The 13,512-nt window shown below is 51.8% G+C and overlaps 1 protein-coding gene across 2 annotated transcripts; it reads right to left on the bottom strand.

Moving 5' to 3' along the window:
• Positions 1-264: 264 nt before the first annotated feature.
• Positions 265-13,512, bottom strand: ACTL6B (actin like 6B; the record flags this gene model as incomplete). Of its 2 annotated transcripts, none has more annotated exons than XM_080831092.1 (14): positions 265-545; positions 3,729-3,815; positions 4,007-4,102; positions 4,199-4,279; positions 4,429-4,543; positions 4,656-4,717; positions 4,873-4,962; positions 5,640-5,746; positions 5,825-5,919; positions 6,584-6,681; positions 12,175-12,275; positions 12,555-12,720; positions 12,924-13,000; positions 13,488-13,512. In XM_080831092.1, the coding sequence occupies 14 exons, from the start codon at positions 13,510-13,512 to the stop codon at positions 465-467; spliced, it is 1,281 nt and encodes a 426-aa protein (XP_080687218.1). In that variant the 3' UTR covers positions 265-464. The 2 variants fall into 2 exon arrangements, with proteins under 2 accessions (XP_080687218.1, XP_080687217.1); XM_080831091.1 differs by having other exon boundaries at positions 431-545; positions 4,007-4,124; positions 4,194-4,279.

Here is a 13,512-nt window from a genome sequence, read left to right as displayed (position 1 = left end):
CCGCTCCTAGCTGGGGCCCTTTCTCGCGGGCTTCTGCCGGATCCTCGCTGCGTGATCCTCCCTGGGTCGCGGTCCCTTTGAAACTTGAGGCTTCCAGGCTCCTGTGGCTCCCGGGGCTCTGCTCCGGCCCGCAGACTTTGCCCCGGCGTCCACCGCGGGGATCACCAAGGGACGTAGGTGTAGCCCTCTCCTCGCCTCCCGCCAGCCCTCTGTCCCCACTCCCGCCACCCCACCCCCGGCCCAAGGAGGCCAAACTGTTTTCTTAAAACATTTTTACTCCTTTCAACCCCGAAACATCACAATCTAAACGGACGAGAAGGGAGGGGAAGAGACGAGGGCATGGGGGTGGGGGCTTTGATCTGCGCCGGCGGAGGCTGAGCCGGGAAACCCTCTCCCCGCCTTTGGCGTCCCCTACCCCACCTCGGCGGGCTGCGGGCTGACGTGTGGGCGTTGAGGGGGCGCCCTCAGGGGCACTTCCGCTCCACGCACTGCTTCCCTCCCTCCTCATATTCCTGCTTGGAGATCCACATCTGCTGGAAAGTGCCCTGGGAGCGGGAGAGGGGGGACGACAGAGGCCATCAGGACGTCCCTGGAGGAAGGGGGGGCCGCGCCCTCCCACTTTCCACCCGTGCAGGCCCAGCCCCTTGGAAACCCTTCTCCTGCCCTCCGACCCCGGCCTTTCCACCCGCAGGGACCTCCCCAAGCCTCCCAGCCCTCCCTCAAATTCAGAGGGTGAATAATACCCCCGCTCATGTTGTTCAGCCATGACGTTCATTCATTCATTCATTCATTCATTCAACAAGTATTTATTGCACATCTGTCTGCCCTGGGCCCTGCGCTGGGCTAGAGCTGGGTAGTGGAGCTTACAGCCCCAGTTCCTCCTGTACCTGTCACTCCATCAGGCCTTACAAACTTGTCCAGTCTCCCACATTCCCAGGAAGAATCTTTCCTCCGCCCTCACTGGAGTTGTCTGCACTCTGCATGCCCAACCCCCCACGTTGAACCTCGCCCCTTGAGGGTCTCTTGTGCTGGGCATCTCAGACAGCCCCTTCTTTGATGGTTGCTTCATTTCTTCCTGAAAGCTGGTGCCTAGGTCCCTGGTACAGTCCCTCTTTCTCTCCTGGGCTCACAGTCCAAGCCGTCCTGAACCAGCTCATCCACTCCTAGGACTTCTGCTCATGCACTAAAACTCCATCCCTCCCTCCACCTCCCATTGCTGAACCCAAACACTCAGCTGTCTTTTGGACACTTCCTTCTGAGTCCCTCAGGACCGCAAACTCAGCATGTCCACTACTGAGCTCCCCCAGGCCTGACCCAGACCTGCCCCGGTGGTCCTTCTCACCACCTACACTAGTGCTGGCCAATGCAGTGGTCACGGAGCACCCAAAAGGTCGCTAGTCAGAGCTGAGATGTGCTCTACAGTTATAAAATACACAACGGATGCTGAAGACTAAGTCCAGGAAAGAGAATGTAAAATCCCATTTTTAGGGGCGCCTGGGTGGCTCAGTGGGTTAAAGCCTCTGCCTTCGGTTCAGGTCATGATCTCGGGGTCCTGGGATCGAGCCCCGCGTCGGGCTTTCTGCTCAACGGGGAGCCTGCTTCCTCCTTTCTCTCTGCCTGCCTCCCTGCCTACTTGTGATCTCTGTCTGTCAAATAAATAAATAAAATATTTTTTAAAATCTCATTTTTATATTGATCACATGTTGAAATGATAACATTTTGGATATAAATAAGGTGCATTTTTTAAAAAAAGATTTTATTTATTCACTTGACAGAGATCACAAGTAGGCAGAGAGGCAGGCAGAAAGAGAGGGGGAAGCAGGTTCCCTGCTGAGCAGAGAGCCCGATGCGGGGCTCTATCCCAGGACCCCGAGATCATGACCTGAGCTGAAGGCAGAGGCTTTAACCCACTGAGCCACCCAGGTGCCCCTAAGGTGCATTTTTTAAAGATTTTTTTTTTAAAGGAGGGACATCTGGCTGACTCCATTTTTAAGTAATCTCTACACCCAACATGGGGCTCGAACTCACAAGCCCCAGATCAAGAGTCGCATCTCTACCAATCGAGCCAGCCAGGCATCCCAAATATAGTATATTCTTTAAACGTATTTTCTCCTGATTCTTGGGGCTCTTTTAAAATACGGCTACTAGAAAATTTAAAGTTGGATATGTGGCTCGCATTACATTCCTGTTGGACACAGCTGCCAGGAGCTAGCGCCCTGGGTGTCATCCGGGGCTCCTTCCCTCTATCTTCTTATATCCAAATGCTGGCCGCATCCCGTCCGTTGGACCTGTGATGAGCTCCAGGTTCCACAGCCTGACACGCACTGCTCTGTCAAGACCCCGTCACAGTGGAGACCACAGCAGCCCTGTTCAAGCCGCTCTCCACTCGGCTACCCTGGTGAGCTTCCTGACCTCTGGTCCGACCGCGTCTGCCCATCGCCTTGGTCTCGCCTGCCTCCTTCCATGGCCCAGGCACCATCTCTCCCTCTTTGCTTCGAGAGCTCTTACTCAGTCCTCCATCTCAGCCTGAATGCTCCTCAGGAGGCCCTTTGTGACCTTGAACTAGATCAGGTCCCCCCTTGTAGGAACACCCCCACACTTTGTTTAAGGGCCTGCCCCTGGAGTGGGGACTAGGTCGGGCACGCAGGTGGGGCCACAGGAACTCTATGGCTGACAGGTTCCCAGCCCCCAGCTGATTTCGCACTGTCAGCTTCCTGTATTTCTTTTTTTTTTTTTTTTTAAGATTTTATTATTTATTTATATATTATCTCTGCTGAGCAGAGAGCCCAGTGTGGGGCTCGATCCCAGGACCCTGAGACCATGACCTGAGCTGAAGGCAGAGGCTTAACCCCTGAGCCACCCAGGCACCCCAGCTTCCTGTATTTCTGACGCTTGTCTGTCTCCCTGGGGGCTGCCCCTCTAGGAGATGTCTTTCCCGCTATGTCATGGCCCCACTGTCCCCTCAGTGTAACTGACACTGTGAGATGAAATTTTCATCTTCAGCTCCCTGCTCAGCGTCTTGCCTGTGCCCAACAGCAGGCCCAGACAGAACTCCCCACCCACTGCCCCAGAACCAGCCTGCCTGTCACCCTCTCTGTCTGCCTCTAACCCACCACCCTGTCCCTCACTGCTACTCACTCTGTAACTCCGGGACAATGGAAGGAGCCTCCTCGCAAAGTCCCCCCGTGTCCAGCTCACACCCTGATCTCCAGAGACTCATGCCTGTCGTAGTCTTCCCAAACACGACTGGGACTGTCACACTTCTTCCTTGCCCCAAACCTTCAGTGTCTCCCCTCTGCTTAGCACAGTGGGAGCCTCAGCCACAGTCTCAACCCCCACCAGTCTCTCCAGCTTCCTGTCCTTCTGCTCCCTGATTTGTCCTGATGGCAGAGTCACCCTTCTGGGAGCACTAACTACTCTTTCTCAAAAATAAACATTTGTTGGGGTGCCTGGGTGGCTCAGTGGGTTAAAGCCTCTGCCTTCAGCTCAGGCCCTGATCCCAGGGTCCTGGGATCGAGCCCCGCACGGGGCTCTCTGCTCAGCAGGGAGCCTACTTCCCCCTCTCTCTCTCTGCCTGCCTCTCTGCCTACTTGTGATCTCTGTCTGTCAAATAAACAAAATCTTTAAGTAAATAAATATTTGTTGAATGAATGAATATGGAGGTGGGCAAGGAGACGGGGCTATGTGGGTCTGCCCCTTTCCCACAGTCAGGGCCCCTTCCCTCTCACCAGTGAGGCCAAGATGGAGCCCCCGATCCAGGGGCTGAACTTGCGCTCCATGGTGCTGTTGCTGGCGATGAGTTTCAGCCGCATGCTCTGGGGGGAAAGAGGGGCTGGGGGAAGCGGACACCTGGGTTCCGGGAAGGGACAGGGCTGGAAGTGGGGAAGTCTGGGAAGCCACAGGGGGTGGGGTCTGCTCTGGTGGCCAGAAGCCTTGCTATTGGGGAAGGAGGAAGGACCGGGTCCTGAAGAGCTAAGCCAGGACCCTGGTCGGGGTGGGCCCCTACCGGCGGGGTCTTCTGGGAAAGCTCTCGATTGAGCCTGTCCGTGAAGCCCTGGAGCAGCGTGTTCCCGCCGGTGACAATGACACTGCCATACAAGCCCTGGGAGCAGAGAGGAGCGCGCCTTCAGGGCCCAGCCCCTGCCAGTCTCCCCGTGGCTCCCAGGCCCCTCTGCCCAGACACAGACTCGGGCCTCACCGGGCGGATGTCGATGTCACACATGCCGATGCTGGTGGTCACCACGTGGCCCACACCCAGCATGGTGTTCCCCGACAGGCCCTGCCGAGAAAGGTGGCCTGGGGTTTGGGGCCTCTGCCCTCTCTCCCCAGACCCCAGGGATCCTTCCCAGCAACCCCCCCCCCCAACAACACGCCGGCCTCTGGGGAATCCAACCAGCCCCTACCCAATACCCTCCCCCCGGGGCCAACCTTGACGTTGGAGGGATCAAACAGGCCCTCGGGAATGCGGAGCCGCTCAGCACCGTAGTCTGTGTTGTAGCCGTTGGGCATCTCATAGTGCACTGTGGGCATCTGTGCAGCCACCCTGCCCGGGGAAGGGAGAGACTCTGCCTGGGGGTGCTCACAGAGGACCAGGGGCACGCCCAGAGTCCCAGGCCTGCCCTCTTGCCCACCCCTGGGCCGGGGGTGCCACTTACTGCTCGTCGTAGGGAGAGTCTGAGACCTGCAACACAGAGGCCTGGAAGTCCTGAATCACCTCCTGAGGACCCAGGGAGCTGGTCAGGGCCCGGGCTCCCTCCGCAGCATCCCCAAGCTGCCCACCTGCTAGGCCTCCCTGTCCCCTCCCCTCTACTCATGGCAGGGGACTGGGAGCTGGGGAGGGCCTGGGGCTGTTTCGGGGGGCTCTCTCCTCACGTTGCACATGTAGTTATGCCAGGACTTGGAAACCTGGGGTAGCTTCTCCTTCTTCTTCCAGTTTGGAGGGGCGCCCTCCCGTACGGGTTCCTGCAGGGGCGCAATGCCTCTGAGCACCCTTCCTCCACTCCACCCCTGTCCAGCCCACCCCGACCACACCTGTGCTGCTGCTGCTAACAGGCACTGGGTTCTTTGCTCTGTTGCCTATAAAAGGGGTCTCTCCTCCTCCCCTGTCAAAGGAGAGAGAACAGGGAGAGCCTGTCCCCATGTCTGCCGGCCACTCATGCAGCATGTACAGCTGATCTGAAAGGCCCCAGCCAGAGAAAGCTGAGGGCACGGGAATATGGTGGGAGACCAGAACCTTACAGAAGCAGCCTTTTCCTGAGCCATGTTCCTGTGGGGGTCCAGGGTGGACCCCCGCAGGCAGTGTCTCAGCACTCCCAGAAGCCCGGTAGGCTGTTAATGCCACCTTGCAGGGGAAGAAACCCAGGTGCGGGGAGCTTTGATCTCCTGCTCTGGGTGGCACAGTGCTCACATGGCAAAGGCAGACTTTGAACCTGGGTCTATCCCACTTGCCTTCATACATCCTGCTACCAGCTGGCTGTATGACCTTGGCCACATCCTTCAGCCTATCCGATCTCCGATGCCTCGGTTGTAAATTAAGGAACTGGACCCAGGGTCCTCTGGGGACCCTGATGCTCCCTGCTCTGATATCTAGCAGGTCAGTGGGTCAACAGTCACAGGGTGAGTGCGCAAGTCCCCCCCACCTTTGCTGCAATCATGTAAGGTGGGATGATGTCGATGGCCATTTCCTGGAAGAGCTCCCTGCACTGCATGGAGATGAAGTCCCCTGCCAGGGGTGACTTGACGATGCCTGGAAAGGGATGGGATGTCAGGGGCTGGATCCCCCTCTGCCAACCAAAGCACCCCCAAGCCCTGTCGAGGCCCCCACCTTGCTGCAGGACGTAGCCATCATGTACTGGGATGGCTGTGGTGTGGGTGGCCCCACTATCCAGCACCAGGCCCGTGGAACGTCCGTTTGCAAAGCTGGTGTGGGATGGGTAGGTCAAAGAGAGAGCAGCAGCAAGTGAGGGGGCTGGGGCTCGGGTCTGGCCTGGTCACTCTCTGCTTTCCTGGTCCAGCCCCTCCACAGTCTGCAGATCTCTCATTGGCTTATGACCCATCCTGAGACCCCTGTCTCTTCTTCCCTGTCTGAATCACAACTTCTTCCTCTTTTTCCTTCCTTCCGCGCTCCCAGTTTCTCTTTAGTCTTTGTTCAGTGCTCTGTGGGCTCCCTGAGATGAGGGGCCCTATTGCCCCAGCGCCTAGCACAGGGGTCAGTGCAAAGCAGAGACTTAAAAAAAAAAATGAATGCTGATTGGCTGTTTGTGGAGGAAACTCCTCAATGTTACATATTTCTCCCTGTTCTCTCCAGTCCCAGCCCCTGCTGTCAATGTGGTCCAACTCTTCCCCCCCACCCGGCCCCCAGTTCAGCCTGATCCAAGGAATAGGAAAGAGCTGCTGATCTGGCCACCCCAGGGTCAAAGGCACTTAGCCCACAGGGGCCCCTCTGCACTAATGGGGCACAAGGTGGGTGTCTGCCCCTCCAGGACACTAATCTCCACAGAATCAAGTCCAGCCTCCTGCTCAGCACACCACAATCCCCACCCTGGCCCTCCACCCAGCCAGAGCAGCTCATGCCACAGGATACGCGGTGAGCACAGCTGTCTTGCATAAGAAGAAGGCAGGAATGTTGTACTGCTCGAACATCAGCTCTGTCAGCTTCTCCCGCTTGGCCCGGGTGTTCCACTGGGGAGAAAGTGCAGGAGGGGAGGCTTCAAAAAGGGAGAGGCACAGACACGTGTGTGCGCGCACACACACACACACACACACACACACACACACACGCAAACTTGGACTGGGGACAGGGGTCAAGTCTCTTGATCCACACAGACCTTTAGAGTGGGAGAGCTATGAAGAATTTTAAAGGCTACAATCCAAAAACAGCTGAAGAAATCAAAACTCAGGGAGAGTGACTTGACCAAGTTCACACACAAAGCCCTTGGTAGAGCTTGGTAGAGTCATAGTCTCTTGACTTCTGGCCACCGTCAAGATGGCCACTGGCCACTTTATTGTACAATATATACTTTGGCTCCTTTCAGCCTCCAGTTTATCCCTCTCTTCCTCACTGTAAGCATCTCAGAGGCAAGAAAGCGGAGAAGAGGATTTCTGGTGGGAATTGTGGGTTGAATTAAAACATCCAATGTTATCCTCTTCCAAGATCCCAGCAAAAGGGGTAATTTAGGGGCACCTGCGTGACTTAGTCAGTTAAGTGTCTGCCTTCAGCTCAGGTCATGATCTCAGAGTCCTGGGATCGAGTCCTGCATCAGGCTCCCTGCTCAGCGGGAAGTCTGCCTCTCCCTATGCCTTTCCCCCGGCTCGTGCTTTCTCTCTCTCTGTCTCTCTCTCAAATAAATAAGTAAAATTTTAAAAGGGGGGCACAATTTAAAAAGATACAAACCCATGGCACCTGGCTGGCTTAGTTGGTAGAGTACACAACTCTTGATCTTGGAGTCATGAGTTCATGCTCTACATTGGGCCTAGAGGTTACTTTTTAAAATGGGGTGTGTGTGTGCCAGGGTTGTGCAGTTGGTTAAGTGTCTGACTCTTGGTTTCGGGTCAGGTCGTGATCTCATGGTTGTGAGATCAAGCCCCTCATCAGGCTCTATACTCAGCGCAGAGTCTGCTCAAGATTCTCTCTTCCTCTCCCTCTGCCCCTCCTGCTGGTGCTCTCTCTCTCTCTAAAATAAATTAGGAAATCTTAAAAAAAAAAAAAAAGACACAAAGCCACAAAGGCCAACCAGCACATGAGAAGATGCTCAACATTGTTAGCCATTATGGATATGAAATTTGAAAGCACAATGAGATACCACTTCATACCCACTAGAGTGTTGATAATAATTAAGGAAAAGAGAAGGACATAGAAACACTGAAACCCTTGTACATTGCTGTGGGAAGGTGAAATTGTTCAGCCACTACGGAAAACAATCAGTTTCTCAAAAAGTTAAACACAGAATTACCATATGACCCAGCAATTCCGCTCCTAGTTATATATCCAGAATAACTGAAAACAGGTACTGAAATAAATCCACATACACAACTATTCAAAACAGCACTATCCACAATAGCCACAGATGGAAACAACCCAAAAATCCATGAGTGGATAAATTGGAAAAACAAATTGTGGTACAGCCATACGATGGAATGTTACTCAGCCATGAAACAATAAAATGCTGAATAAATGCTACAGCATGGATGAACCTTGAAAATAGTATGCTAAGTGAAAGAATACAGACATAAGAAGTCACATGTTGTATGATTCCATTTATAAGAAAGATCCAGAATAGATACAGTCATTGAGACACAAACCAGACTGATGGTTGCCAAGGGGAGGGAGAGTAGAGAGAAACTGGTTAATGAAAATGTACTTTCTGGGACGCCTGGGTGGCTCAGTTGGTTGAGCAGCTGCCTTCGGCTCGGGTCATGATCTCAGCGTCCTGGGATGGAGTCCCACATCGGGCTCCTTGCTCGGCGGGGAGCCTGCTTCTCCCTCTGCCTCTGCCTACCACTCTGTCTGCCTGTGCTCGCTCGCGCTCTCTCTCTCTAACAAATAAATAAATTACAAAAAAAAATTTGAAAATGTACTTTCTGGGGCACCTGGGTGGCTCAGTGGGTAAAGCCTCTGCCTTCAGCTCAGGTCATGATCATGATCAGGGTCCTGGGATCGAGACCCATATTGGGCTCTCTGCTCAGCTGGGAGCCTGCTTCCCCTTCTCTCTCTGCCTGCTGCTCTGCCTACTTGTGATCTCTCTCTCTTTCAAATAAATAAATAAAATCTTAAAAAAAGAAAAGAAAATGTACTTTCTTTTGGGGTGATGAAAATGTTGGGGAACTAGATAAAGATGATGGCTACACAACATTGTGAATGTATTACATGCCACTGAATTGTTAACATTAAAAAAGTTAATTTTCTGTTGTGAGAATTTTACCTCAAAAAAGAGAGCGAAGAAGAGATAGAAAGACACCCTCAAGGTTTGGGAATAATAAGGAAGGAAAAAACAGCAACATAGTTTTGAAGGTTGGAAATTGGATAGTTAAGTAGTAACTGACTTAACAGATTCAAGAACACGGACTCCTAAGCTGGTAGTGGAAAAAGCCAGGAACAACCTGTGTCAAACTGTAGAATCCTCAGAGGGTTCAGGAATTGGTAGTTTCGGGTACCTGTGGCAGTTAAGGTCAAGGTCAAGCTAAAATAAGATTGTTTAAAGCCATTCAAGTGACAGCTCCCAAAACTCTCTCCCCAGTTCCATGTCCCTGGGGTAGTACCCACCCCAACCTCTGCAGAAGACTGGAAGTTTATTCCCTAGAATAAAACTGAGGGTCTCTGTCCTGGTAAGACACTTGACACAGTCAGGAGTGAAGACACTATACTTAAAACAGGAGAAGGAAGTGATTCCATGCATATTAAATGGTGATAACCTCAGCCCTATTCCCTCACTTGGCTCCCAGAAAGGGGATGGCCAGTCCAGTCTGTAGGGTTCCCCACGGGTTACACCAGAGATCTAAAGATGCCAATTATCAGAGGCTGCCTAACAATCACCCCAGGCAAGTCATCCTATAGCAACATCCTTTATCATGATAGTCAACAAGTGCCCCATCCCACAGAGCTTCCAACCAGTGTTTCAGTCCACCAATTGCAAACATAAGCACACAACCAAGGATTTCTCAGAAATCTGAGAAAAGTCTCACAAATGAGATAGAGACCTCCCAAAAAGGGCAGGGGGTGGGAAGCAATTTGGAAGAACGGAGATCATGCAGGGAAATGAAAACTTCCCAAAACAGAAACAAAACTAATATTATTCTGAGAAAACACATGATACTGCACCCATGAAGGAAGGACTGGATGTCCTAAAAAGTAATATTCATGGAACAAAAAGAGCTCTTGGAAATTGAAAATACAGGAGGAGAGATTAAAAAATCAATAGAAGGGCTGAAAATAAAGTTGAGGGAATATCTTGGTAATTAGAGGAAAAGAGAAAAGGAAGGAAAACACAAGAAAAAAAAGATAAGGAAATGAGAGGACCAGTTTAGGAGGTGCAAAATTCAAATGATATTTTCCAAAAGACAGAACAGAGAATATTGAGAGAAATGTATCACCAAGGGGTGCCTGGGTGGCTCAGTTGTTAAGTGTCTGCCTTTGGCTCAGGTCATGATCCCAGGGTCCTGGGATCAAGCCGCACACTGGGCTCCCTGCTCAGCAGGAAGTCTGCTTCTCCCTCTTCTGTTTCTGCTCTGTTTCTGCTCTTGCTGTCTCTCCCTGTCTAATAAATAAATAAAATATTTTTTGAAAAAATATATCATCAAATAAAAAATTAAAACTACTTAATTGAATAATTACTGACTTATTTTTTTCACAGAATTGAAAGACATAGGTTTTCAGATTGAAGGGACATATTGAGTTTTTAGAGCAATGGACGAAAAATAACAATACAATATGGAGAAATTATACAACACTGAAGACAAAGTGAAAATTCAACAAACTTTCACAAAGAAAAACATTACACCAAAAGATCAGGAATTAGATAGCTCTGCCTTCTTGATGGCAATAATAGGTGCTAGAAGTACCTTCAAGATTTTAAAGAAAAATTATTTCCAATCTGGAATGTTATACCTAGCTAAGCTATCAATCAAGGTCAGACATGCAAGGTCTTAAAATTTTTACTTCTCATGACCTTTCTAATGCAGTTACTAGAGGATGTGCTCCAGGAAAACAAGGGAGTACATCATGAAAAGGAGTAATGAGATACAAGAAATAGGACCTCTAGCATAGGAGAGAGGTGAAGGGATGCCTTAAGGTGAAGGTGAAGAGAGATGTCAGGATGAGAGCTATGTGCTTTGTGTAGAAGGGAACAAGTCCGAGGTGGAGCAAATCAGTGGGTCTTCGGAGAGACTTCTTCAAGAAGATGAAATTGATAGAAAATCTAATGGAGTTAATGTTTTGAGAAAGGGTATAGATAATATAAACAGATAAGTAATAAGCAGATGAATAATTTAGGGTCATATTAAATAAACAGAAAGCTAAGCAAAATAAAAACCAGCACAATATTCAGTTCTAGGAAAAATAGCTGTGCAGGAAAGAGAAGTGATGATAGTTTATTGCCCATCCCAGACCTGATTAACATACATAACCATAACCGCGTAAATACAGAAAATGATTTTTTATAACTTTTTAAAAAGATTTTATTTATTTATTTATTTGACAGAGAGATAGAGAGAGAGCACAAGTAAGCAGAGCAGCAGGCAGAGGGAGGGAGAGAAGCAGGCTCTCTGCTAAGCAGGGAGCCTGATGTGGGGCTTGATCCCAGGACCTTGGAATCATGACCTGAGCCGAAGGCAGCCGCTTAACTAACTGAGCCACCCAGGTGCCCCAGAAAAAGATTTTTTAAAAAATCTAAAATAAAACCATATTTAAAGGTGGGGAATGAGGGAAGTGTGTGGTGTGAGCTGAAGGAGGAAAGAGAGCTCAAGTTTTCCTTCTTTCCTTCCTTTTTTCCTTCCTTCCTTTCTTATAGAGTGTGCACATGCCCAAGGTGGGGGAGGGGCATAGGCAGAGAGAGAGAGAGAGAGAGAGAGAGAGAATATCCCAAGCAGGATCCAGCTCAGCATGAAACCCCAGGTGGGGCTCAATCTCAGGACCCTGAGATCATGACCTGAGCCAAAATCAAGAGTCCCAACATTCTACCGATTTTCTATGGTGGGAAACCAATGCCTGAAACTATAAAATCCGTAAGCAGCATTTTGAGTGTGGTATTTAGAGATATGGAAGAACATGACAAAACTTACTAAAAGAAAAGCAGTTGCCTCTGGAAAAGAGGGATGGGAAGAAGAGGATATGAATGGTAGTTCTTTCCTTAACATGGTTTATAAAGCAAACTGGTTATGTACATATATAACATTGGCAAAATTTTTAAGGACTTTGGTGGGGGGAGGGGAGAAACAGCAGTAAATAAGCCAGAATGCATAAAAGATATGAATGGATAAAACAGGAGGAGGGAGAGGGATAAAGACTAAAACCAGAGAGGAAAAAAGTGCTTGAAGGTGGTGGAATTGGAAGAAAAGTCCGAAAAGTTAAGTGGAGTGTTGATGGATGGCAGATGCTTTAAGGGTGGGGAAGAGAAGTGAATGGCAGAAAGGAGGCAGGGAGCCCCTGGGGCAGGACTGGGGTTTGGGTAAGGCACTTACCGGGGCCTCAGACATGAGCACTGGGTGCAGGTTGGGCTCAGACTTGACGTGTTTACTGTAGGTATGATCCAGAATGGCACGGAAGCATTCCCAGTCCTCAACTGGGGCCAGGAGACCAGCATGGAGAGATGAGGGTGGGCCAGCAGGGGTCCAGGGACAGGAAGCAAAGCAAGGAGGGAGGCCAAGTCCAGGGGAGGGGAAGTGAGATCAGTTCCAGCAGAAATCCCCCCTTCCTAGGTATCTGTCGGGCCCCTGGGCTGGGAACCAGGCAGCTGTGGGCAGCTGCAAGGTAGACTCCATGGGTGTGGGGTGATGTGTCCCGGGTTGTGGTGTGTGGGCTCCGGGTCTGTGGCGGGAGACGGTGGGTGGGGGCTCCTTACTCATGCCATTCTTGAGGGGCGACATGACCTCCGCTCCATCCCGAGGCACATGCAGGGCGTTGGTGTCGATGTGGAAGATCTTCCCTTTCTTCTCTTTCTCCCCCTCCAACTCCAGCCCGCCCCCCTCCTCCGCGGCCAGCAGCCCCACCGTGGTGGGGAAGTCAGCCTGGAGGGAACATGGGCAGGGGGAGGGATCAACCTCCTGCCCCTGTCCAGGCCCATAGCAAGGCCCTCAGCCCGCCCATGGGTTTATTCCCACATTCCCGCTCTCCAGAGCTTCTCTCTGGGTTGTGAGAACCCTGGGTCACTAGGTAGCATGGAGCGGAGTCTGGAGCCCCTAGGACTCGGGGATGGGGCTGAAAATCTCACCTTGGGGCAGTCCTCCCCAGCGTACCCAGCGCGGACTGAGAAGGAGCCAATGTCAAAGACCAGCGCCCCCACCTCATCTGTGCAGGGAGAAAGGTGTATGAGGGGACTTCTCCCAAACTCTCCCCGCTATCCACCCCCTCCGCGCCCCACCCCCCCCGGCCCTGGATAGCTCTGAGAGGAGGTCAGGGCAGAGACACAGTCTCGCCACCTTCAACGCTTGCCAGGGCAGGTGGGAGCTCGACCTGGAGTCTGGGGTCCTGGGAGTGGGCTCAAGCCTACAGAGTCCCTTCTTGCCCGATGGCCTTATTCAGGCCACTCTCTTTGCCGGGAAAGAAGGGGCCGCAGGGGTTCGGTGGATGAGTTGAATGGTGGAGAGTGAACCCAGTGCGGGCGAGCGACAGACCCGGGAGGACCAAGGTAGGAGTGGCGCAGGACCCAAACCCGTTCAAGCGCCGGGGTGACAGGCCCTGGGGTGCCCAGAGCTTAGGTCGCGCGGTTTCGGGGTGCAGGGCTGCCGGTGAGGCCGCGACAGGCTGGGGAGCCTGAAGCCCGAGGCTAGCTCACCTCCGCCGTAGACGCCCCCGCTCAT

The sequence above is a fragment of the Martes martes genome (assembly GCF_963455335.1).
Source record: "Martes martes genome assembly, chromosome: 18".
NCBI classification, from domain to species: domain Eukaryota; kingdom Metazoa; phylum Chordata; class Mammalia; order Carnivora; family Mustelidae; genus Martes; species Martes martes.
The sequence above is the reverse complement of the archived record's forward strand: the minus strand, read 5'-3'. Positions and strand labels throughout refer to the sequence as shown.